The following is a 25,778-nucleotide window of genomic DNA, read 5'->3' as shown; positions in this document are numbered from 1 at the left end:
GTTGTTTGTATAAGTTGCTGTGTACGTGTGCGCGCACTTGTGAATGTGCCTGCTGGTGCGGGAGCGCGCCTGTAGGATCTGCATGGAGAGAATCGGCAGCAGCGGTGACGGTCACGTGACGGAGTCTGCTGCTGGCTGAGTGAAGCGTGTTAGCAGGTAATAAATAAAAAAAACAAATCTCTCTTTCAGACTCTTTAACTGGTTTTTATATATCCGATGTTACGTAATTAATATTTCTATTTCTTTGTCGCTCATCTGTTTTAATCCGTCGCTGACTGTTTTTCGAGGTTATGTTGCCTTTTGTATGGCTTTGTTTTTCCTCAGTTTAGCTTATTCGGCTGTAGCTCTGTTGTGAGACCGTTTTCCTCAAACATCCCTTCACAACAAGCCCGTATCACCATTAAGCCAGTTTTACTTACATTAAAAACGTCATATTGATATACATCTCGGTGTTTAAATGCTCATAAGGGTTTAAATGTTATGAACAAGGACGCCGGGCGGTCGTGAGTTAGCCAGCTAAGCTACAACAATTGGAGAGAGGAAATGACATTAGAGATCATGGACAAAGGAGAGCAGAGACTGTATGCGCTTATGCCCCTCACAAACTCAGTTTTTGCACATTCATGGGGTCAAAAATATGCCATATGTAACTTAAATCTATCCGAACATCTCTAATGAATCTGTAAAGTTAAACTAGGATGCTGGTCCTGGGTCTAAATTCCCTTTGTTTGAGCCGTCACATATATATTTTTTTAACCTTGTTATGTTTATGCATGTAGGTTTTGGGGGTATATATGGAACATGGTTATAGAAACTCAGAAAGCAAACAGAGTCATCTGTGCATGTGCTTTGATTGTGGTCGTTTGTTTAAAGTTTTCTAATGTGAGCGAGCAGCCATCACGTATTTTGTTTTGATTACGAATGTTTATTGCAATTTGTCAGTAGTTAATAATTTTATAGATTTTATTACTGTACGAAACTGAAAAACCCAAACCAAGTTGTCTGTTTTAGTGATAAACCAATTATTTGGCTGATATTTGGCCATTTTGAGATTGTTGACATTGGCCATAATAACTCACCAATATGCTCATTTGATCAGTTAACAGAAGTGGTATTATGCATATTTAAAAGCAAAAAAAATTAATAATTTTCTCATAACTTTGCTATTTCAAAATTCACATTTTCTGTTTTTCTGCATTTTGGTGCTTTTTGGGTGAATGTTGTCAAAGTCAATGTTCATTAAACAACCCCCCCCCCCCCCATTCCTTTTTTTTTTATGTACATTTTAATCTTCATAATCATTTCTGTTTAATTATGGATCTCTAATTATTCCATTAGCTACCTATTCATAATCAAAGATGAAACTGATTGAAATTTCTGAGTGTTTTGGCTTATTTATCAATCTGCATTTCTAAATGTGCTTTATACACAGAATATCTGTGAATTCGAGGACACTATGGGTGGTCTGCTGACCAAGAGAAAGGCTTTGTTTTTCCATTTTGTAACGATCTCAGAAATGTCCCCACATGAGACCATTGTCAGCTGGTGGAATCACTTTTGTGGGTTGTTTTGCTTGCTGTCATCATTAAATGGTTGGTGACCAGCAGCGCTTGCACAGCCAGTTTCACCCCAGCAAGATCTTTATTAGTGTATGTATTCTGCAAGCTGGGAATTTTTGCCGGATATTATCTGGTGATCTCTATACGTCGGAATCTAGCTGGAACGTTGTTGTTGGGCATTTTCTGTGTGACTGCGTAGAAGCATTAAACATGCACAATAAGATCTCGTCTAGCAGCCAAGAAAAGCCCACTGTATCCATCACAGATGTTATGTGTGTTGCCTTGTCTTCTGTGTGAGCAGTGATTCTTGCTGATGTTTTAGTCTTTAGTTTCATGGATGTGAAGAATCTAATGTACTGTAGTCTCACAAGTGGTGTTTTCAATTTGGTGGAAAATCATCTAAGAAGGTTTTTCAGGAATAGCTCATCCTAAAATGAAAATCCTGTCACTTACCCATGTCATTCCAAACCCATTTGACGGATTTCTTTGGAACACAAAAGCAGAAATGTAGCATAGGGTAAGTGTACCCATTAAGCCCATGTACCCTTTAAACCCACTTTCAACTCTGAAGTCAAATTAAAAAAAGAGAAAATAATATTTTATGCTGCTATTTCACCCCAAAACTTTGGTGTTTTGGGACCCTTCAGAATCAACACATTTCTGCCATTTTCAGCCATTTCTATGGTAACTACATTGGTATTATGAAAAATAAGAGATAAATGTATTATTATTTGTGTATGAACAAATAGTACTTTATCATTTTATAAAAAATGTCCTTTAAATGGAAAGATGAGTTTTATTAGCTTGCGTTCAAAGCAAATTCTAGGTCAAACCATTAGCCTTACAGAAAGGCTAGACGGCAAGAATTAAGCATGTGAATTGCAAACAAATGTTTTGTGATTCATTTTACATTAATTTACAAATAAATACATCATAAATTGTTTTAAGATTGTTTTCATAAATTAACTTTTTTTTTAAAGATGGGCTTAAATGGTACAGAGCCACAAAACACATGCAAACTATAGCCAACACAAGCTAACCTTGATAAAAAATAAAAAAAAACATTTCTCAATGTGGGCACAACGAAAATTACTATGATACTTAGTCCACAGAATTTTTAAGCTCTTTACATGTATTTGTAAACATATCTTACATTTTTAAAGGAAAACATTGTCTTTTTTCACCATTACTCACTGTGGAACAATTTAAGCCCACCTCATGAGTTTCAGTGAGGAATCCCTCTAATTGCAAACATTGATACATTTTCTGAAAGTGTTTAATGATAAAATGTATTTGTGTGCTTTTACCTTACTAACCTTTTAACCTTACCTTACTACCTTAATTTACTACTATATTTAGATAGGCCTACAAATTACACACATTCATTCAAATGAGTGTAACGTAAATGCCTCTGGGTTAATGTGAATTAGCTCAAGAATATAGGGAATATTAGCAATATTAATATTTATAACGCATGGTCATAATTCATAGATCGCATATGCATTTACTTTATCAATTATAGGAAATGCCTCGTTCTGTACTGTCTGATCATTACAGTTAAGAAGAAGTATTCCTGTTTACAAAACTCCAAGAGAGTTTGTCTTCTGGCCACGAAGACAAAACCTCTTTGGGTTTATAAATTAAAACTACTCAAAGTAGTTTTATAATATAGAGCCTGTAGCTTTATAGATCTTTTGTTTCATTGACTTTATAAAAAGTGGGTTTTCAAACACAGAGACAGTTAAAAGTATAAATGGGTTTATTAATAAAATGGCACACGCTAGAGATTATAAGCTACAAATATAAACGTACGTAAAATGCACACGATAAAACATTTAAACATTTAACCGAACAAAAACATAAAACATAGCATGACGTGATCGGAATGAATGACATGAAAGAAAGAAAGAAAGAAAGAAAGATATAGAGGGAAGATAGAGGGTAACTTAGTCCACAGACCTAAGTCCTAGACACCTGGAACAGCTTTTATAGGAATCAATATACTTGCGAGTGCTCTTTTTGGTCAGGCTGAAGCTGATGCAAGAAGCGAGGATGGTGTCCTGTTTCTGCTGCGTCTTCCGGTGTCGCGGGAAGCTTGAAAAGCTCACTGAATGTGATGTTACCGAGAAAGTTCAGATTCGTCTCCCGGGATGGGAGAGGCTGGAAATCTTAGTTGCAGAGACCGGCAGCTACGACTGGAACATGGGTTCGTTCGATGGAGAAGGCCAGGGCCTCCTCCAGATGTTCCTTTGGAGAAGCGCTGCGCCGAGGAAGAGGGTCCAGAGAAGTTGGATGAGTTGAGAGTGGAAAGAGAGCGAAGAGAAGAGAAGGTTTTGGACTTTTATCAGTGTCCCAGGTGCCGTCCCCTCCTTCGTGTAGGACGAATCAGCTGTCGAGATTTTTCGAGCGGGAAGATTCCTTTGTCCGGTTAGACACGCCCACTCGAATGAGTCATGATTGACTTTAACTGGAGAGGATTTTCTCCAGACATATGAACTTATAAAACAATGCGCATCACTGAATTCTGTTATTGGAATTCAACTCCGTTAGCTGGAGAGGATTACAAAGATATCAAAAATAGAATCTAGGCGTTGTAGCCATGCAACGATACATTATTATGCATTTGTATAGGCAATAGCAGTTCTATTAAGGTCACAAATAGGACATATGCTTTCCTATGGGTTACACACACCTCTTAACACACAAATATCTATATTTAGTACCTTTAGGAGTGACTTTATGGGTAAAAGTCCTTTTCTGAAAGGGGGTTTCTGTTTCACAGTCCAGAGTGTGTTTGTGTGTGTGTGTGTTGGAATGTTGCGACCCTGTTATCTCATGCATAGGGCTGGATAGCTCTGTGGTCAAATTTTATGACCTGCCAATGAGCTCGGGTTACGGGATGCGATTCTACTGGGAGAACATTCTTCAAAAATACATTTCAGATCCAAACACTCGAAGATCATAACTGTATGATCACAACACATTAATCACACATACATACAGGAAATTCAGATACCAGTCTGAGTTACACACATTTTAAGTTAAACACAAAAGGATGTTGGTGTGTGTGTGTGTGTGTGTGTGTGTACGTGTGTGTGTGTTCTGGAATGTCACGAGTCTGTGAGGTTGTAAAAGTCACAGGGAGTCCAGAGCTGAAATGGGGGTTTTAGAGGGGATTCTAAGAAAACAGGGTTTCCTTATGTGACTCAAATGTCCCTCGGGGGAGCCACAAAGATGCAATTTTGACCGTTCAAGCAGACTTGGAGATCAGGATTTACTAATTTGAACAGCATGTGACCGCATGTCATAGTCATTGTCGTTACATGAGATAGAGCCCGTTTTGTCCTAAAGCCCCTTATGTATAACCGGGCATAATTCGGGAGCCAAGCCGTAGGGGGCCCACTAGGAGACCCCCCGAAACCCCACAGTCTGGAGCCCCAACTCGGCTCATCTCCCGAGATACACCCGGTCAAACTTCCAGCTACAACTCCAGTGAAGCCGACTTAAGGCTCCAGACCACCGGCCACTAACACCTACCCATCCCACCCAGGGCTCTATCAAACATTAGCAAAATGATTTTTTTGTTATACTTCCCTGTCACTGAATAAATATATTGATTTTGTTTTGATTGTTTTACCTCCTTAAAATCAATTAATTTTTATATTTTGTGAATCAATGATGATGTGGGCTTATTTGGAACACATGCAGGCTTAAAGGGTGCCAAAGTACCAATTAAGCCCATGCCAGACTTCTGACTTTATTCCTAAATTATCTTAATTTTATATTGTAAAATGTACATCAACTAATTCATAAATTTTCAAATGAGAGATAAATATTGCATTTTAACAAATGATTTTTCTTATAAACTATGTCAATATCTATGAAAAAAACCTAGACTTAGATTGTGGTGGGCTTTATAGGTACACTTACCCTACATCTGCTCTTTTCCTTGCATTGATAGAGAAAGAGGACAGTGGCTATCCAGCTCCAGTACCCTCCAAAAATCACTTTAAAAGTATCATAAAAACTCTACTTTACTTGTGCCCTATATTCCAAGTCTGTCGAAGCCATATGATTGCTCTGTGTGATAAACAGACCAAATTATAAATTATAATCCATTAAAAAACTACTTCCTATCCATTAGGGCTGGGCGATGTAATGATATTATCATATAACGATATCTCACAAGTGCCCTGATGTCGATTTCAACAGTCAGTTGCCACTTGCCAGATGTATTTTACATAGCCCCATAGTTACCGTACGCATCTATTTATTTTTTGAGCATTTTTGAGACTACACAAATTAGTTAAAGAAAAACATCAACTCTCTACGGACACACTATAGCTTGAGTTGCCATTGGCTAGTCAATTTTTTATTTTACTCATTATAATGTTTACATGAAATGCAAGAACATTACAAAGTCAAGTAAACTGTCAGTCTGTAATAAAATAAGAACAAATAATCAAATAAACACAATAGAACAAAGATGCAAATTAAATAAACCAAGCGTCAACCTTCCGGTCTCTCTCTTGAATCCAACACGGACGGGACTTAAACTGCAATCCATGGACTGGCTGCTAGAGACAGGCTCCAAAAGAGAGCCAATGCCAACTTTACAGCTGAAAAAAATATATTTAGCAGTTTGTCTGCTGTCTGTAAGCCATTACGTCACCTCAGCTAATCCCGCCTTTTTGCCCATTTTCGTTTATCCGGGAGTGACGCGCTGCCAAGATGGCGACGACCGGCTCCACTTTGGGCTTCAAAAATGCTCTTCAGAAACCTACGGGTGAAGTCATGGACTTGTATCTAAAATGTTGGCGTCGTCAGAACCTTATTTATTAGAGTACAAGGTTGAAAATAGTAACAAAAATTATTCGTTCACTTTTTTTGTAATTGGGCCAGTGAAAGTGTTGATAGGGCAAGTCAAAATCTGAACCACTATCCTGATTGGCCCAGTAGAAAAAATCCTTAGCATCTAGCCCTGGATTTAATTGTGAATATTAACCTTTTTCTCACACAGAACTATTGTATGGACTGAGAAGACTTGTAATATAGAGCATTAATCGTACTAATTTTATGATGCTTTTTTTTTTTTCTAAACGGACAGCTTATATGCCAGCATGGCAAAGAAAATAATTAAAGATGGAAAATCTTACAGGTTTTGAAACAACTTGAGTCAATGATGACAGAATTTTCATTTTAAGGTGAGCCATCCCTTTAAATTACCTTGTTTCAACGTTTTAAGTTGTTGTGTGTCACTGTCAATGTGCTTTTCGTGGTTAATGAAACGGATCACTTACGAGCAAGACTGTTAGTCTGGCACCTTAAAAAGAAAATATCTGTAATGTAAACATTTCTTCTGTGAAATAGCTAGATTTTTTTAGATCACCAATACATGCTTCAGTGTAGATTCAAGGATTTTCGGTAATAAACATTAATGTCCTCCTCATGCCAGAAGACTAAGTTATTGTTTTGTATGCATAAGGAATGGCTATGTGATGTGATCGGAGTGTGAGCATTTTAGAGGGACACTACAGGATAGTTGCGAAGTGTTAGCGGACACCAGTGTGGGCTCGTGGCGTGGTCTTCATTTCAGCGGGGGCTCGGATAAGCTTGATTGTTTTTTCTACAAGGGTTTCTGGCGGTCAGAGTATTGCTCAATCTTGCCCAACTGCGTTTAGGAGAAAGGAAATCCGATACGGCCCCTGTGCGTTTGCTCCAACACTGCGCGGGACACTGAAGGGAAGATCTCCAGAAAACGTCAGCTAGCTCGCTTGAACAAAACCTCATCTCGTGTCTGCAAATATTTGGACTAGAAACTAGGACATGGAAGTGTTTTCGGAATAATAACCACTTCCTGTTTTTGGCCTTGTTTTTCTTCTAGATTTTTCTGTTTTGTACATACATTGTTTTGTATATACTGTATATGATGACCTCGGTGGGCATCGAACGAGCCCGGGGCACTCGGGACAAAGCGCTGCCCACTACCACACAGACCACACAGCCACAGAAACAGCTTCAGGTGAGTGAACAACAACATATTGAAACATATGCTATGTTAGGAATAACGTACTACCATGCTACTCTTACTATTTCTGCAGTATATAGTATGACCATACTCTGCTGGAATGTATCCCAGAATGCAATATGCTAGACCTTCCAGTTTCCTTGAGGGGATTTTCACAAGACACTCTTTCATTAAAAAATAAGAGCTAGATGGAGCACAAAGGGAAACGGATGGCTGGGGTTATAAGCCGCACCTTTAAACTAACAACTAAGTTGAACTGTTTTAAAGTGACATCTTCACACAGTGCTTATGCTAGCATGCTCAAAAAACAGAGCAAGACTAATGTGTTTTTTTAAAGAGGATGAATTTAACAATCTAGTCGTCATCCCTAATTGATTAGTCAGTTGCTATTTAATTACACTACTAAAAGGCAACACATTTTTCACTAGATTAAATTTCCAACATTTTATTTCAGAGATGATAACTGGACTCCACTTGCTAAATGAAACATGCAATGTACTGAGGTCTTGATGAAAAAATGTACTACTATTTGAAATGTTTATTGTTGTAATATGCATACTTTTACAGTAAATGAAACATGCACAGTAGGCTAGTAGCCAAACATACTTTCAGTGTCTACCTCCACTTGTATGTGACCTGGTCTGCTCATTCAATTCCCTTTTATTTAAAAAAAAAAAGATCCTTGGACCCTCATTCTGATATTTTGTGCTTCCGATTGCAGGCTACAGCCGAACAGATCCGACTGGCTCAGATGATCTATGACAAGAACGATGCAGATTTTGAGGATAAAGTGAAACAGGTATGAGAAGCTCTCTTCCATCAGAGTAAAGTTATGATTAAAATCCTCTGATAACCCCAGTGATGACCATATTTGCTCATAGCTCATAGAGGTCACAGGGAAGAACCAAGACGATTGCATGGTTGCTCTCCATGACTGCAACGAGGATGTCAACAGAGCCATCAACTTCCTGCTTGAGGGAACCTCTGATGCAGTAAGAATTCCATCTAACAGATGCACATGTGATCTTAGACTACTTAGTAGGCACTAAAACGCGTGAGTTATTCAAAAAAGGCGAAGTAAAACTTGTTTTATTGAAAATGTTGTTGCTACTGTCAGCTGTTTTGTGGCTGGGCTTTAAAATGCAAAACAGTGATTTTTGCTGGGCTTTATTATTGTTCTGTGTGTTTTTTCTTTCTTTTTTTAGCTTAACGAACATATATAACGGCATGTAATGCCCATATTCATGTGTGATTGATGCAAATCTATTTCAGAGATAAAGAGTCTGTGACTTTTGTGGTGAAATTTGAGAGGCCTCTTCTTATAGACTAGGATTTGTTTGAATTATTTCTGGGAATGAAACTCAAAAATAGAAAGTGGGTCACTTCTGTAGTGTTGATCAGAAGGTAATCCTGTGTCATAACAGACCTCTGCCTCCACCACTGTGTCAAAATACAAGCTCCCAAATGTCCTTCATCCGTAATGAGGATTCAACAGTGATGATTAGCAAACCTGTATTTAAATCAGTTATGTAAATAGCACTTCATTGACACCTAACATCTGCTGAACTATTATCTTCTTTCACTTCTTTTTGTTTGTTCTGACTAGTAGTAATTTTATTACTTGCAGACCTCTTGGGAAACGGTGGGGAAAAAGAAGAGTCTTGGGAAGGATGGCACCTCCACTGAGAGTAAGGAGAACAAGGAGAACAGGGAGAAGAAAGAGAGGGAAAGCAGCAGGGGTCGTGGAGGAGCGAGTCGCCGTGGCAGAGGGACCAGTCGCAACAGGCCAGGTGAGTGCGTTGATGAGGTTCCCTTGTTTTTTTTACGTAGCTGTTTAGGGCCTATTTACACTTCTCTCTTAATGCGTTTTACTGATCGGATAGCAACCCGCTTGTTAAAATTGTTCCTTTACACTGTGTTTGCAAAACAAATAAAAATCCGATCTTCAATTCCAGCATTATATACACATTCAGTTCACATCAACAAAAGCAGCTGATCAAATAGGAGAAATAGGAGCGGCATCAGCACTGGTATGATAATTTAGTCTCACTACTTTTAATGAAGATGACTGTGTTGAGCTTCAGGATGCGATGCCGCAATTTCAGTTTAATTTGTGGCTGTATGTGTGTCGGCTTGCTGAAGGGGCAACTCATCTGATGTGGGCCATATCTGTGGCGATGCGAGTAGCAGTATATATCTGGCTATATGTGTCATATATGGCTGTCGGGAGCCAGTATAACACGCTCTCACACCTTTGTTTTTGCCATTTTAGGAGGAGTAAAATTGGCTTCAACAACTAGACACATTTACACTTATCCAGTTGCATCTGGAATGCGTCTCAGACCACCTTTGTGGTGATCGGATTGCAGTCTGTTTCGGAGGGCATTTACACTTGGTATAGCTATTCGATCAGAGAGAGCGCATAAAGTGGATAAGTGTATCCAACAGCAATATTTAGACAATATTTAGGTGCAATTTTGAAAACGGATAGCAATGCCACCACCTCTGCCTGTTTGTGACCTATTTTCTTATTTGCGTTATAGTTATAGAATGCCTATTAATTGTTATTTAATTTTGTGGACTGCAAAAATTCATTCAGGAATCCACCCTCACCCTCCTTAATAATAAAACGAAAAATGGCATCAGATTCAGAGGGAATAGTGATTGTGCAACAACAATTTTTTTTTACAGTTTAATTGTGTGGAGTAGGTTTTACATTTTAAAAGTCTTATATGTGATCTCATGTTGTTTATCTGTATAGCAAGGACAGAGGAGAATGGTGTGGAGCCTGCTCCCGTTGAGAGAGGTGCTGACCGTGGCCGCAGGGGAAGAGGCAGAGGTGAGCCAACACACGGTATAAACATCATATCATTCACATCAATTGTGCTTACTAGGGATGTGCAAAATCTATGTTTACAAATTCAATTAGTCAGGTTTTCTCTATTAGGGAAGCCCTGTATAATTAGTCTCATAACCACCCGGCACCGATCGGACACGTTTTGTTTTTAGAGATTTATGAAAATGGCTCTTCAGTAAGGGTCACTGACACATATTCAACAAATAAATCCACCAAACCTTTTGTTACACCAAATTGACCATGGTCCTCATAAAACACTGAGATAAGAATGTTACTTCCAGCAGGTGATTTGAAGTCTTTATTGTTGAAAGCAGTGCTTTGATGTCTGTGGTGGTGCATTAAAGGGGATGAATTTCTCCAGGGATTTTAGTGGGTTTTATCCCCCTGACAGTTATAGTAGCTATAGACTGTCAGCAGTGGATTAAAACCTCTGAGAAGTTGCGTTTTCCCATTTGAAGTCCTAAATACCTTAAAGATGAAACTCTAAGAAAATAAATCGAGCTGTTGGACAATTGGGGTGTTTGACCATCCTGACCCATCCCTAGTGCTTGAGGTTTTATAGGTGCTTATGAGGTTTTATTTATTTATTTAATTACAGTGTCTGGAGGTAGAGGCAGAGGTCGGGCTCCAGTTACCAGCCGGTTTACAGCACAGGGGATGGGGTGAGTATCACTCAAATGTTATTTAAACCTATAATCAATTTTAATTATCATACAGCCACTAAAACCCCTGCTCACACTCTGTGTATCCTCCTGCAGGACCTTTAACCCTGCAGACTACACCACAGACAGTGGGACATCAAACTCGCACGCTGATGTCTGGGAGACGGGGGCCAACGACACTACAGATGGGACAGGTGAGAGACTCGCCTCTGTTGCACAGAACTTTTCACAATCCTTTGCCCACTCTCGTCTCTCTTTCTCTCTTTGACACATTCAGTGCCATGGCAGAATACTCTGGACGAGTGGGCAGCTGAAGACTGGAGTGAAGATGTGAGTGTGAGTCATGCTCTATAATTAACCTCCTATGAATTATGGGATTTACAGAGCTTGAAACGAATAAGCCTGAAAAGACATGGTATATGTGTTGTCCAGAAATGTTAAAGAATCATATAATGTAGACGATATATATGAATAATACAAATTATTTATCACTAATTACACAGTATCTCTTTTTTATGTTTTTTATGTACAATTATTATTATTACCACCATATTATTATTATTATTATTATTATTATTATTTATTTATAGTTATAATTCTTTAATATATAATTAAACATGAAATGTTAAAGAATCATATAATGTAGACGATATAGGAATAATACAAATTATTTATCACTAATTACACAGTATCTCTTTTTTGTTTTTTATTTATTATTACCACCGAATTATTATTATTATTATTATTATATATTTATAGTTATAATTCTTTAATATATAATTATACATTTAATGTTTATATTTTGTACATCTGTATAATCTATTTTTATATATTATATATATTATATTAGAAATATATAGAATTGTAATATAATCATTATACATTATAGTTTTTATATACTATTTATACTATTTCTATTTTTCTTGTATTATTTTATATCTCTCCCTCATATTTGTACACTATAGTCATATACTATATTTTGCATTTTTCTGCCACAAAAATAAAAGCACTAACTGGCACATTTTGATCTCTAAAGCTCTCTGAGACCAAAGTGTTCACGTCATCTTGTGCACCTCCAACTGAGAACCACATCACACCTGGCCAGAGGTAATAAAGTCAGAGCTGGGGTTCTGTTTTCATGTGTTTGAGTTCAGCAAAGACAAACTTTAGGAAATCTATTCTTTTAATTCCAATCATAGCATTGCATTGTGAATATAACGTCTTGTTTATTTCACTGACTGTATTGTGTGTTTGTTGTAGTCTGGATCTGTCGTCTCTGCTGCAGAAGCCTGTGGATCGAGAAGAGGCGGGGGGTCTGAAGGCCGTGGGCTCCTCTCAGGGGCTCGGCCACAGTCTGGTCTTCACCAACTCCCACCACCAGCCTGCTCGAAACGGAGGCACATCTTCTGGCTCCAACAGCTACACACACGCCACTCTGGTGAGACAATCCACAGCCATGATTTACAGCACTTACACAAATGTTTTCCTAGAGAACGAATGGCAATGGCTGGCAGGGTGCCTATAGGACCTTTTCAGAAACTTTATTCATTTTCAGGTGTTTATTTTCCAGCTAGTAATTTAAAAGACTGAGTGTATTGTGCAACATCATTAGTGCTGATACAGCGAGATCTGAATGGATTTCCTAATGGCACCTTTCCTTTGTGTCTTTTCCCAGTCCTCTGTTTTGGGTTCTGGTTTTGGAGAGCTTGGTGGTCCAAAACTCGGGCAGACGGCCGGGCAGCAAATACTGGAACAGCTGAAGGGGCCTGGTCTTGGGCAGCTTACCTCCCCGCCCTCCAGCACAGGGACCAACTGCACCCCTGTAGGGGGGCTGGTGGGGACAGGGATTTCAGTGCCCTCCTCTTCTTGGGACATAAAACCTCCTGGAACACAGAGCTCTGCTTCACTCCCGTCCCAATTCAGTCGTGAGTTTTAGAATTGCTTTACTGGCCCGGAAACACAAACTTGGTCATACTTGCAAACACGTAGCTATGCATTAAACACTATTAACCTATTCATTCCAAATCAGACTTTTTTTCTTATTTAGTCACACGTGACTAAGTGTGAATGGGCTTTTTCTGTATTGTTTGCCCTGTAGGGGAGTTTCAGATGCAGCCAGAGCCATCTTTGGTGCTAAGCCAACTTGCCCAGCGACAGCAGGGCTCCCTGACCCACACGGGGCCTCTAGCCAGGCAGCCCAGCCCTCCCCCACTGAGTGCCCCTTCGCCTGCCTCGGGAACACTGGAAGCCTTTCCGAAAGCGCCGGAACCATCACAGCACCGTGACGGGCCCTCAATGGCCCCCTCACAGGCTGCCGAGTCTCAGGGCAGCAGCACACAGCAGCGGCAGATAAAGACCCAAAAGCGACGGATACCTCCCACTTCCAAGGTGACTGAGATTTAAAAAAAACATTGAGGTCGAATGCTTTGTAAGATCTCTTGGTGAGCTCTCTATTACCTGGTACAGTTTGTAGATGAACATTCATAAAATGGCCGTCACAACCTATTTTGCTTATATAATCTGGCTTATTTCTGGGTTCAGTGGGATTTTCAGACAAAAAGAGTATAGGGTGGGGCTTGATTTTCTCCATCTGGAATTTATTAAATCGTAAAAACTGGGTGTTACCAGAATGGAGGGGGGAGCATGTTATGAAGAAGAAAATACACAGATGAATTGCTCGAGCATGGTTTAGGAAATTAAATAGTCCATTTTGAATTTGTTGAAATTTTTCTTACATTTTTTTTCTTTTGCATATGTGTTTACTCCTGTAAACAGTATTACCGTTTAAAAAATTTGGGTCTGTAAAATTAACATTTTTGAAAAGTCAAAAAGTGCTCACCAAGGCTGCATTTATTAGATCAGGAATACAGTAAAAGCAGTAATATTGTGAAATTACAATTTAAAACAACAGGTTTTTTTATTTTCATATATTTTAAAATGTAATTTATTCCTGATTATCAGCATCATTACTCCAGTCTTCAGTGTCAAATGATCCTTCAGAAATCATTCTAATATTCTGATTTGGTGATCAAGAAACATTTATTATTATTGTAGAAAAAAGTGGAAACTTTAGTTTTGATCAATTTAATATTTTTTTCAGTATATGCTGTGTGATTTACATGTGTTTGTACACATCCAGATTCCTGCATCAGCGGTAGAGATGCCCGGGTCAGCAGATGTGTCCGGTCTAAATGTGCAGTTTGGTGCCCTGGACTTTGGTTCAGAATCTGCCCTGCCAGACTTCGGCCAGTCGGAGAACTGCAACAGTGAACCCATAAGGGAGGCTGCAGTGGTTCCTCAGTCACAGAGCAGCCTTTACTCTAAACCAATGAGGTCAGTCAGTGGGAGAAATGGACATAATGAAGACAAAATGGTCTCGCTGTTGTCTAAATTGAATTTAAGTGCTTTTTCTTCTTCTTTGAGCAGTGGACTTCATGTATTGCTGATTTTCCTGAATCTCTCAACGCATGTCTTTCAAACCAGTGTGCTGTCTTTAGCTTTAAAACTCTCCATTCTGCATGCTAATATGTTTCCCATGATCTCCCCTGCAGTGAATCTCTGACCAGTCCGGTCCCTTTGCTGCTGCCTCTGGCCTCTTCTGACAGCATCTACCCCTCTCCCTCGGTACCTCTCCCCAGCCTCGCCCCCTCCCACACCACCCCCAGCTCTGTGACAGCCCCCTCGTCCTCCTCATCTTCCTCTTCCTCCTCCGCTGCATCATCGGCGGGTAACAGCTTTGACTGCGGTGTGGCCCCTCACTCAAGACTGACCTTTTCTCAGAGCAAGGAGCTTTCTGGACCTGTGACGGTAGGTGCACACAGAGAAACATTAGTTTTCACAGCTACAGAGCTATTCTCAGTTAAAGGGCTACGTCAACCAAAAATGAAACTGCATTTTATACTGCATTTTTGATTGAATAAAGGCAGCTATGGTAAGAAAAAGGGACTTCTTTCAAAAACATTTAAAAAATCTTAGTGACCCCAAACTTTTCAACGGTTGTGCACATGCTCTCATGTTGTACCATGGATGCACTATTTCTTTAGTGCACCGTACATCAAGGAGGTTATGCTGCTAATATTGATTTGATTCAGTATACTTTGTTTGCATCTCTGACAGAACGGTTTCAATGGTGCGAGGACCTCTGCTGCTTTAGACAGTAAGTCACACTCATCAGTTTTACCCTTCTTTCTGTGTCATGCATTAAAGATTTAACTTCACGCTTTTTAAACTGCTTAATTTTTTTATAATATATGACATTTTATGCCTTCTCCATCAGCCACATCGAGTTCCTCCACTCCAAAACAAGAGTCTCCTTCTCTGGTCAGCAGCACAAGTGTTGCCCCCTCTGCCCCATCCTCACTGTTGCCCCCTTCTGTTACACCACACAGCTCTGTTCTGCCCAGCCTGGCATCTGAGCTGTCCTCTGCCAGCTTACCTCCCCTCAGCAGGTGAGCGAGATGTTTATACCTTTTCTTTGCATTACCCATTTATTTACATTTGATTTCATGTTTTGACAAATGTTATGTGGGCTACATATATCTGTGACACTGCCTGTTTTTCCTGTAGTCATGTGAGCAGTGGCCATCCCTCTGTGTCGGCACTTTGCACCACATCTTCACTTACAGTGAGTGCTGTAGGATACAGTGACACACACTCTCTCCTCACCACCTCCACTGTCTGTAACAACTCCGTGTGTGTGTGTATGTGTCCTCAGTATACAAGTGTGGACAGCGTGAACTCTCTCGCCCCCTCATCGATGGCATTTTCCTCCCAGCCTGTGTCCGCTCTGTCCAGCGGCAGCGTGAACAGTGCTACGAGTGGCGGCAACAGTCTGCACGGGTCTGGAATTTTGGGTCATGGCACCAATGGTAGCGCACTTTCCGGTATCAGGGCTGCCCCGCTACTGTCTTCCTCCAGCGGTGAGCACACAGCAATTATCACAATACCATGTAGTATCATGACATCATTTGTGTCATTTAGATGTTGAGCATTGAGTTTTGGCATTCTGCTGTCGGTTTAAGTCTTATTGCTTAATTTATTTCTACAAAGATTCACTAATTAAATAAAATAGTACTATGAAGTACTAATAGCACTTTTACTTGGGATTTGAAAAAATCACCAAGCAATTTTTCTTGGTTGGGCGTGCAAGACACCTTATGAGTTTTGCTATGGACATGAATGATGCCTCAAATCATGTGGCTTGTTGAGGAGAAATTTGCTGTTCAAGTAATGATTTTTGTACAAACACTACCACTACTGCTTGTCTGAAGTTTAAAATCATTGGTTACCCGTAAGCCAATCACATAACGTTTGGTTATGACGTGTGTTATGCGCTGGCTCAGCCGCATCTAACTTCCACTGTAAACACATGTATGATGCGAAAACAAAACCATCGAGTGAAATACCGGAGTGAACATGGCTGTGAACGTCTTTTGCAGATTATGTGAAGTAAATCTACGCATCCACGGTACAATCAGCGTCTACGTCACGGCTCTCAGCCCGCCCTCTGTTCGTTGATTGGCCGGCTGTTTGTACGAAGTCTGACGTAGTCAGGCTACAGTAGAACAGTAATATTGTGAAATATTACTACAATTTAAAATAACTGTTTTCTATTTTAATATAGTTTAAAATGTAATTTATTCCTGTGATGGCAAAGCTGAATTACTCCAGTGTCACATGATCCTTTGGAAATCTTTTTAAAATGCTGATTTAGTGCTTAAGAAACATTTCTTACTACTAGCAATGTTGAAAACAGTTGCTTAATATTTTTGTGAAATCTGTGATACATCAGGAATGGCCAACTTATGGACAATTGTGTAATAATTCTGTCAACAAGTTCCAAGCGTGTATAACATATAAACAAGAAAAGGTGTTTATAATTTTCATATTTGCTTTAAATCTAATTAGGCCACTGTCGTTTTGCTATTTTATACAAATAAAAACCATTTAGTTCAGTTGGACAATGGACACTACAATTATACACTGAAAGAGTCTGTTCTGCTCCGTACAGCAGTGGCTGCAGAGTCACAGTGCAGTATCACTTATCACACGAAGAGAGTAAGGAGAGATGACTGACAGGACGGAGAATTTGGTAACAGATACTGAGCGTCATTGATAAATATCTCATCTTGTAAAATCATGTGCGGTCAGGCCCGCTGCTCCCTATACACAGAGTACGCATGATTGGGAACTTAAAAGCGAAAGTGCATGCATTTAAAAGCGATTTCAATATCCCGCGTATAGATAGCGGCTCCCTGATGCCCGCAAATTATAGGCCTATACACAGAGTATGCGTGATCACAAATTCAAAAGCAAAAAATAAAATAAAACGAGCGCACATTCAAAATACCCCCCCTCCCCCTGGTGTTACCAGATAATACCGGTTTTGTCGCAGGTTTATATACCAGTGTGAAAATTTCATCTCAGTGACATCCCTAAATCTTATCAACAACTCCTGCTTCCATTTTAGTTCAGTCCCTTTTCTGCAATCTTCATTCTCCAACAACTCTTCCTTGTCTGTGTGCAGGTAAAGCTCCTCCTAATCTCTCTCAGGGGGTTCCTCCACTGCTACCTAACCAGTACATCATGGGACCCGGAGGTCTGCTGCCTGCCTACCCGGTAAGAACACTCATCCTCTTAAATCAAAACAGAGCAGCTTTCACCCCTCTGGGAAGTATTGTAGTGTATGTGGAATTGCAGGATTTGTGTGTGTGTTTTGGGTTGGGTGATTCAGTGGTGTTGCTTTTATGCACTTTTGGTAAAGCGGTGTGTTATTGTGTGCACGACTTGTAAAGAGTTTATGTGATCCATATTTCATTATGTGACTCAGTACAAGCTCTGAGCCTGTGAATAATGACATACTGAATATTGATTCCAGTAACATCTATAGTGTGCAAGGTGCTGAAAGTTATTGTTTATTGTGCAGCAGATTTATGGCTATGAAGACCTCCACATGCTCCAGTCCAGACTACCAATGGTGAGTCTGAGACCATCAAATTCCCTCTTAAAATACATTAGAGCAGTGGTTCTCAACCAGGGCGCCTCAACACACTTCCCAAGGGCCTCAAGATGACCGGATTATTTTAATGGTTGTTTTGTCTTATTTTAAATAAACTGAAACAACTAAAAATCAAGATATTTCTTATTATTTGGTTATTTTGATATTATTATTATATATTTATATGTTATCATTATTTTATATTTTTATTTTTGTGGACAATAAAGGGAAAATCAAAATGGTTGAGATCCACTGCTGAGCTTTACATTTCCTTTTAAAACTTAATTTCTATTTTCTTGACTATTGGTTGACTGGCATTAGACATCTTGAGTGTAGAATGGCGAATATAGGTCTGTGATATTAGACAAACACAACTACTGATATTCACTCATTGACAAGATAGAAATATTTTGGGAAACAACGGAAGAGCTAGCATCTGTTAATGTGCCAAGCATGTGTGGTTCTCAGCTCAAAAAGCCCAAAGACAAATCGGCTTGTTGCAGTTATTACATAATTTGGGATATATTTGAGATAACATGATCATTGTGCACAGTGTATTCCAGTCAATTTGAAATTACCATCCAAGTAAGGTATTAAATCATTTTAAAATGATTAAAATCCAGTATAATGTGAAGAAATTAGGTCAAATATGTTTATGTAATTATTGTAATAATAATAATTAATTCTTATAAAATCCAGTAATGTGAAGAAATTAGGTCAAATATGTTTATGTAATTATTATTATTGTAATAATAATAATAATTAATTATTATATACATATAATAAAACAACTAATTATATTCATTTAATATTCAAGCATTAATGGAAAGTTGATTTAAATATTTATTAAAATAAAATAAAATCTGTTCTGATCAGCATTTGTTCACATGGCCTTATAATTATGTAGGCCTAATTTTTCAAGTTCATTGTTAATAACTCTCTGTGTATGTATAATACATTTTAAATGTAAATAACAAAAAAAAATATTTGCTAAGCACAGTTATTTGAATGACAATCAATTGTCAAACTAGACAAATGTTCACTCTGCAATCTCTGCTTTTTGTGATCCCTGTAGGATTACTATGGAATCACATTCCCAGGGCCGACTGCTACGCTGTCTGGCAGAGATGGAAGCCTCGCCAACAACCCTTACTCAGGTTCCGCATTGCTATATTCAGTTGCTTTTTATTGGTCTGTAAGCTTTGATTCACGACTACACTCTGTGCAGATTAAAGCAGAAAACTAAAAGTATCTCGTATTTTTTATTTATTTCTCCACTCAGGTGACATCACAAAGTTTGGCCGAGGTGAATCCGCCTCACCAGCACCCTCTGCCAGCCTGTCTGCTGCTCACGGCCCACAGACGGCACAGCCTCCGCAGGCTCAGAGCCAGGGACAGAACCAGCCCCAGCCGCAGGGCCACCACAACACCCAACAGACCTTCCTAAACCCAGCCCTGCCCCCTGGATACAGCTATACAGGCCTTCCCTACTACCCCGGGGTGCCTGGCGTGCCCAGCGCATTCCAGTATGGCCCAACCATGTTCGTGCCCCCTAGCTCGGCCAAGCAGCATGGCATGGGTCTGAGCAACCCCACGACGCCATTCCAGCAGCCCAGCGGCTACGGCCAGCACGCCTTCAGCTCAGGTTTGTGCAGATTAGACGCATGCACACATTCTCATGCATACTCTGTGCTGTTGAGTGTTAGAGTATTGTTTTTGGCCATTTCAAGGGTATGATGACCTGACGCAAGGCCCAGCAGGAACTGAGTACAGCAAAGGCTACAGTAACTCTTCTCAAACACAGGCCAAATCTGCTGCCTCTGGCCCAGGGAAAGGTACAAACACACCTCATTGCAGTGTTTATGTATAAATTGACCCTGACCACTAAATTAAAATGATTCATCAATTTGTGTCCCAGTTGTCTCTGTGACATCTAGCAATTCTGGGGTGCCAGACATCAGTGGAACTGTTTACAATAAAACACAGGTGCTTTTATTCATTTATGCTTTACACACCACATACAATACCGTTAAAATGTTTGGCAAGATGTTTATGAAAAAAGTCTCTTCTGCTCACCAGGCTACAAGTATTTGATCAGAAATACTTGTTTTCTATTGCAATGTATTTTAAAATGTAATTTGTGCCTGTGATGCAGCCATTCATTTAGCGTCACATGATCCTTCAGTTAAAAAGAACAGCAGTCTAAAATAGAAATATTTTTGAACATTATAAATATTTTTATAGTCACTTTTGATGTGTGAAAAGCTTCCTTGCTGAATAAAAAAAACTGACCCCAAACTTTTCTATAAATATAAATGCATGTATATAACGAGAGAAACATTAGTTATATAATGTGTGTGTATATGTCCGTGTACTTTTTTTTCCTGCAGCCGTTTGATAAGCAGGGTTTCCATGCTGGCACACCTCCTCCTTTCAACCTCCCCTCGGCTCTGGGCGGCACGGGACCTTTGACCCCTGGTGCTGCCCCTGGTTATCCTGCTCCATTCCTTCACATTCTGCCGGCACACCAGCAGCCCCACTCACAGCTGCTCCATCATCACCTCACCCAGGACGGACAGGTCAGTCCCTGTCTGTTCACACACAGTCTGACATTTTGAAATTAAATAATGCATCTCAAACAAAACCCTTGTCTGAGATATTATTGAAATGTACATTAACCTGTAATTTCAGTCACAGAGAACTTCGCTATACTGTCTTCAAAGTATTAAGATGTTATAGATGTAAGTACAAAAGTTGTCAACATGGTAACCTTTCACCCTTGTAAGCTCATCTGTCTGGTGTGTGTGTGTGTGTGTGTGTGTTCGCGTAGGGTGGGCCAAACCAGAGAAGCCAGTCCAGCGCCATGCAGCAGAAGACCCAGGTCAACAAGTCCAACTATGGCAGCTCTCCCTACTGGGGCAACTGAGCACAGTCCACACAACAGGTGCCGTCCCGCACCCGACGACACACACCGATCAAAGCAGAGGGACGCCCATACACACTACCATCATCCTCATCCTCCTCCTTCATTCTCATCTCCCCTTTTCAAAGTTTTGGCTGTTGTATGTAAAGTATATTTATGTATGTATTTATACAGTATATATGTATTGGTAGAATATGAAATGTGGTTTTTCTGCATTTTGTTTTTGAAGGATTTTTTTTTTTTTTTTCATTGCTAACTGGTTAAGAGGATATGATGACAGAGAAGTGATGAGAACATAACAGAAGAGTGATTATACTTGAAGCAGAGCAGGCATCATGATTCAAACATGGAGTTTTTATTTGTATACATACCCCTGATAATGTATGTACATTACTGCTAAGCTTGATCACTTGATGGTGAAGCCTTTTTTTAACTTTTGTATTTTGCTCCTCTCCCACCCCTTCACCTGTGAACTTTTTTTCTATCGAGGGGGATTTTTAATTTCAGTTCTTAATTTTGTTCCCTCTGCCCTTCATTTGTGAAATCCCTCCCACCCACCAAATTGGCTAAATGGTAGCATTTTAGATTTCATTTTAACATTGGTTTTACCCTTGTTGTCAAAATAAAACTGTCCAGTTTACTCTTTTCAGTCTGATTTTTCACACACCCAATACTTCAGTTCACATGAGCAGTAATAAAAACATATTTCATTTATTAAAAATATATGCCATGACAGATCATCTCTCGATCTCTCTAATACTGGATTCACATCAAGTTTATGGGGAAAAAAAACTCACAATTGTAAAACTTGGAATTGGAGGTTAATTTAACATTATTTAATACATTAGGGGCTTAGATTAAGTCAGAATTAGGCCTTAGTTCAATTAGGACATTTAAGTGGCTTTTATAAATGTGCCTTAGAAAAAAACATTACTGAACATGGTGGAGAAATTGAATAAAGCAGTTTTTCGCAAATGTACACACTTCAAAGGTTTGAGGTCAGTAAGATGCTTATTTGTGTTTTACAACAGTTCAATAAACAAGAAATTGCAGTAACAATTTTGACCCTATTATATGGTAAGTAGCCAACATGTTAATATTTTTGACTCATTTGTATAACTATAAACTAACAATATAAACAAATTTACAGGATTAATCTCATAACATGAAATTATAAGTACATTCATTCCACCTCTAAGGTGCATTAAACTTTAAATACATCTAAATGTAACAGCTCTATAGTGTGTCTTTTCTTAAAATGTAAGATTTAAAGGAATAGTTCACCCAAAAATTTAAAGTCATAATTTGCTCATCCTTATGTTGACAGTAGCCATTGACTTGCACAGTAATACCATGGAAGTCAATGGCTAGAGTTAACTGTCAAGTTAGACTTTCTTCAAAATGTCTTTAGTTCAACTGAAGAACGCGTACAGGTTTGAAACATAAGGGAGTAAATTACAGAATTTTCACTTCTGGGTGGACGATCCCTTTAACGTACAATTTAACATTACCCAAGAATAATTACTGTGAATTGTCACGTTAGCCATTACATTAACTACTGTATAAACTTGACTCCTTTGTAAAGGTGTTTATTTGTTAATGCCATGTCATCTTCTAACAGCAATTAACATGACAGAAACAGCTTTAGTTACAGAATCACAATAATTTATTGAAATGCCAATCATTTATGCAAAGCATAATATGAATCAATAGATGGAGTACTTGATAACGGCTAGGTAGACACCACATGCATGATATCGGTTCATTTTCCATCTCTGTAAATTAATTTCAGTACGTTTAACTATAAAAATATGCTTTGCTACAAACAGCTCCAAATCAGATAATGAATAATCAAACCAGCACACTTCAAGAAAAACCTTTTCATCAATTAAAAGCATGTGACATTTAAAGTGAAATTCAGATGGCAAGCTTTGAAATCCTTTCACTGATGCCAAAGGGCCGTCATTTTATTAGAGCAAGGCACAAATGAACGGTTTCAGAAAGGTGCTTTGAGAATGACAGGAAAAAGCAGTTTGTATAAAAGAAACACATGACAGCTCAATGCATCACTCTTCTTGCGCGCAGCTCTCAAACATCTTAAATTCTTGACCATGAGTCCAACATTCATAAATGGAAACTACAAAAAAAACAAAAACCTGTACAATAGTGAAAAAGTCCAGTCAGAAGGAACGCTCTTATTCATCTTCCTCTGCCTACTTTTTCTTTTTCTTCTTTTTCTTCTCCACCTGCGTCACATCAGCCTCCTCCGTCACCTCAGGCTCCGCCTCCACGACGTCAATCGTCCTCTTCTTTTTCTTAGAAGGCGTGGCTTCACCACCGTTTGTCGTGACCTCTTCCTCCACCTCTGGTTTCTCCTCAGCTGCCGGCTTCTTTTTCTTTTTCTTCTTTATGGAATCTGGTTTCTCCTGAAGAACAAAAGGAAGCCATTAACACCACGTATGAAACATCAAAACTTCAGATTATCAAGCTCAAAGATGATCATGTCCTGCTCACTTCAGTGATCAAACCCACAGAGTTGGGTCTGTCAATGGTTCGGAGGAGATTTGCTTTAGCATGACAAGATATGAGACGGGTCCATGAGAAGGTCCAGCCTCCAGTATAGCCATGCTACATGTCTTGCAATCTTTTTAGACGCCATGGAACCCCAAATATGATCAATGTTAAAAAAGGTACCAATACTAAAATTATACTCAGCACTATAGTGAAGAAAACAAACCTAGAAACTAAGGTATATTTAAACCAATCTTATATGTTTTTCATTTAAATCAAATTACGTGAATAATTTGAAACCATTTCATGTAAATTAAAACCCCTGCGCTAAATGACACAGATGAAGTGTTATTCACAAGTACCTCAGCATCGCCATTGGCTTTCTCTTCATCTCCTTCCGCTGTGGAAAGAGCTTCTAGTTTCCTCTTTTCACGCTTCTTTTTCTTCTTTTCCTTCTTCTCGAGTTTGCGCTTGATTTCAGCAGTCGCCTCGGTAGCCTGCGAGCGAGAAAAATGTTCATGTATCTGCATTTGCACAAGCCTAGTAAAACCCAAACTTCACAGTGCTGTGTCAGGCTCATTAAATCAGTTAAGCCTCCATGTAGGAGTCAGGAAAGAAGAATCATCACTCACAGCACTTCCGGAAACTATAGTAACAACGATTCATAGTGACAAATATTCACAATCAGCACTTTAAAAGGCATTATTAGCAATGAAAAAGCAGTTACAAAACGTAGGCAGCTCAAACTACAGAACATCGAACCCACGTCAAAAAAAATAAATGTTCTATTTAGTGATATTATATTCAAGCAAAAGTTTATTCCATTAACTTGGCATCATTAAATAGTTGTTGTTCATGAATAACGTTTCATAGCCAGTATGCTAGCTAAAAAGAAACCTTTTAAGTGACTAATAATCTGCCCATGTTGTTCTGGTTTCTGAACACTGCTAATGGTTTAGTTGTCACCTCTGCAACAGCTTCTTTCATGACATCCAGGTTCTTCCGTGGGGCTTCACCGGTCTCATAGAAGGACAGACGTTCTTCTACTTGACCACGTAGCTTGTCACCAAACACACATGTGGGAACCTCTGTGTGAACAGAACGAAGACATCAAGATAACACACAAGTACTAATGAAAATGCGTTTGGCCCAAAGTTCTGCTCAGGATTACAATTTCAACAACCACTGAGGTGGGATACTGTTGACGAAAAATAGAAGCATCATAGCAAAAACCAAGCAGAGGTAACAAAATAAACGAGGGAAGATGGGACCCTCACCAGAAAAGCAGTCAATGCGTGACGCAATGGTGCACTTGTTGGCCAGGTAACGTGAGATGCGACCCTTGTTCTTGGCAGCGGCACGTCCAATGAACGTCGAATGGAAAATGAGACCGTACTTTGGGGTGTTTCCTTTGGTCTTCAGCGCCCTAATTCACAGGACAGAACAAAATCCATCTACAACGGCGGTTGGTGGTTTGTCTCAGACGCATCAATTTAGTGATGCACCAAATCTTAGTAAGGAAACCAAAATTAAAGATCTTATTTAGCCAAAAAACGAAAAATTAAGTTTTGGTAATTGAACTCTGTATGCTGTTCAGAATGTTGTGATCGTAGAGAGGCTAACTAACTTTACATACTGCTACTCTAGGATCATAAAACTATTTCGGCCAAAAAGAAACAAAAATAAAATAACTGTTTCGGCCAAATATTTTCAGCTGCCAAAATTATGGTGCATCACTATCAAAAATGACTGAAAATACACTGCTATACTAGAAACTCAAGGACTAAGTCATGATCAAAAATCAGAGCCGTGCGTTCAACAGGACATCTTCAAATGTATCTACCTCTCAAAACCCTCAGCAGCTGCTCAGACTGGGGGGGTTATGTGAGATCGAGCGGGATCATTTTACAGTGTGTTCAATGACACCCCAAATCACCCGCTCCTGCTACGCCCCGGCCCTGCCATCACTGCAGCTGTGTGAAACCCCAGCAGGGAAGGGGAGCCCCAGTACCTGAACAGGGCCTTCTCTGCCCCCAGGATCTGCACGGTGGAGGCGGGATATTTGGCCAGGTTTGTCAGACTGCCAGCGTGAGAGATGAGACGGGCACCAACCTATTAAAAGAAAAATGAATGTCAGATAACGTCTATAGAAACAAACTAGTCAATCATTACTCGAAAAACATTTATGATCAGGTAAATCTTAAAGAAATGTCCAGGGGACACATTTTTTCACTTTAACAT

The 25,778-nt window shown here is 39.3% G+C and overlaps 2 protein-coding genes across 5 annotated transcripts in view; one reads left to right on the top strand and one right to left on the bottom strand.

The window, feature by feature from the left end:
* Positions 1 to 21,666, top strand: ubap2a (ubiquitin associated protein 2a). Of its 4 annotated transcripts, none has more exons than XM_082140305.1 (27): positions 1 to 156; positions 7,444 to 7,581; positions 8,309 to 8,386; positions 8,469 to 8,579; positions 9,215 to 9,377; positions 10,349 to 10,426; positions 11,043 to 11,106; positions 11,203 to 11,300; positions 11,384 to 11,442; positions 12,143 to 12,213; positions 12,367 to 12,544; positions 12,782 to 13,031; positions 13,205 to 13,494; positions 14,246 to 14,439; positions 14,658 to 14,913; positions 15,223 to 15,262; positions 15,383 to 15,554; positions 15,673 to 15,730; positions 15,821 to 16,025; positions 17,633 to 17,724; positions 18,032 to 18,082; positions 19,179 to 19,260; positions 19,386 to 19,748; positions 19,834 to 19,938; positions 20,022 to 20,089; positions 20,494 to 20,682; positions 20,934 to 21,666. In XM_082140305.1, exons 2-27 carry the CDS (start codon positions 7,486 to 7,488, stop codon positions 21,027 to 21,029), a joined length of 3,507 nt encoding a protein of 1,168 aa, XP_081996431.1. In that variant the 5' UTR covers positions 1 to 156; positions 7,444 to 7,485; the 3' UTR covers positions 21,030 to 21,666. The 4 variants fall into 4 exon arrangements, with proteins under 4 accessions (XP_081996431.1, XP_081996430.1, XP_081996429.1 ...); XM_082140304.1 differs by having other exon boundaries at positions 10,349 to 10,441; positions 18,035 to 18,082; XM_082140303.1 differs by having other exon boundaries at positions 10,349 to 10,441.
* Positions 21,667 to 22,283: 617 nt separating this feature from the next.
* nop56 (NOP56 ribonucleoprotein homolog) overlaps positions 22,284 to 25,778 on the bottom strand; it is a 7,622-nt gene continuing 4,127 nt past the window's right edge. The window contains exons 7-11 of the mRNA XM_082140820.1: positions 25,549 to 25,649; positions 24,815 to 24,963; positions 24,504 to 24,625; positions 23,900 to 24,034; positions 22,284 to 23,452 (exon numbers count right to left, since the gene is read on the bottom strand). Of these exons, the coding sequence (XP_081996946.1) occupies positions 23,240 to 23,452; positions 23,900 to 24,034; positions 24,504 to 24,625; positions 24,815 to 24,963; positions 25,549 to 25,649 (720 nt within the window). The 3' untranslated portion in view covers positions 22,284 to 23,239. The remainder of the gene's footprint in view (positions 23,453 to 23,899; positions 24,035 to 24,503; positions 24,626 to 24,814; positions 24,964 to 25,548; positions 25,650 to 25,778) is intronic.

This window comes from Leuciscus leuciscus (genome assembly GCF_965113295.1).
Source record: "Leuciscus leuciscus genome assembly, chromosome: 16".
NCBI lineage: Eukaryota > Metazoa > Chordata > Actinopteri > Cypriniformes > Leuciscidae > Leuciscus > Leuciscus leuciscus.
Note: the sequence above shows the minus strand (reverse complement) of the source record. Positions and strands in the feature narration are given on the sequence as shown.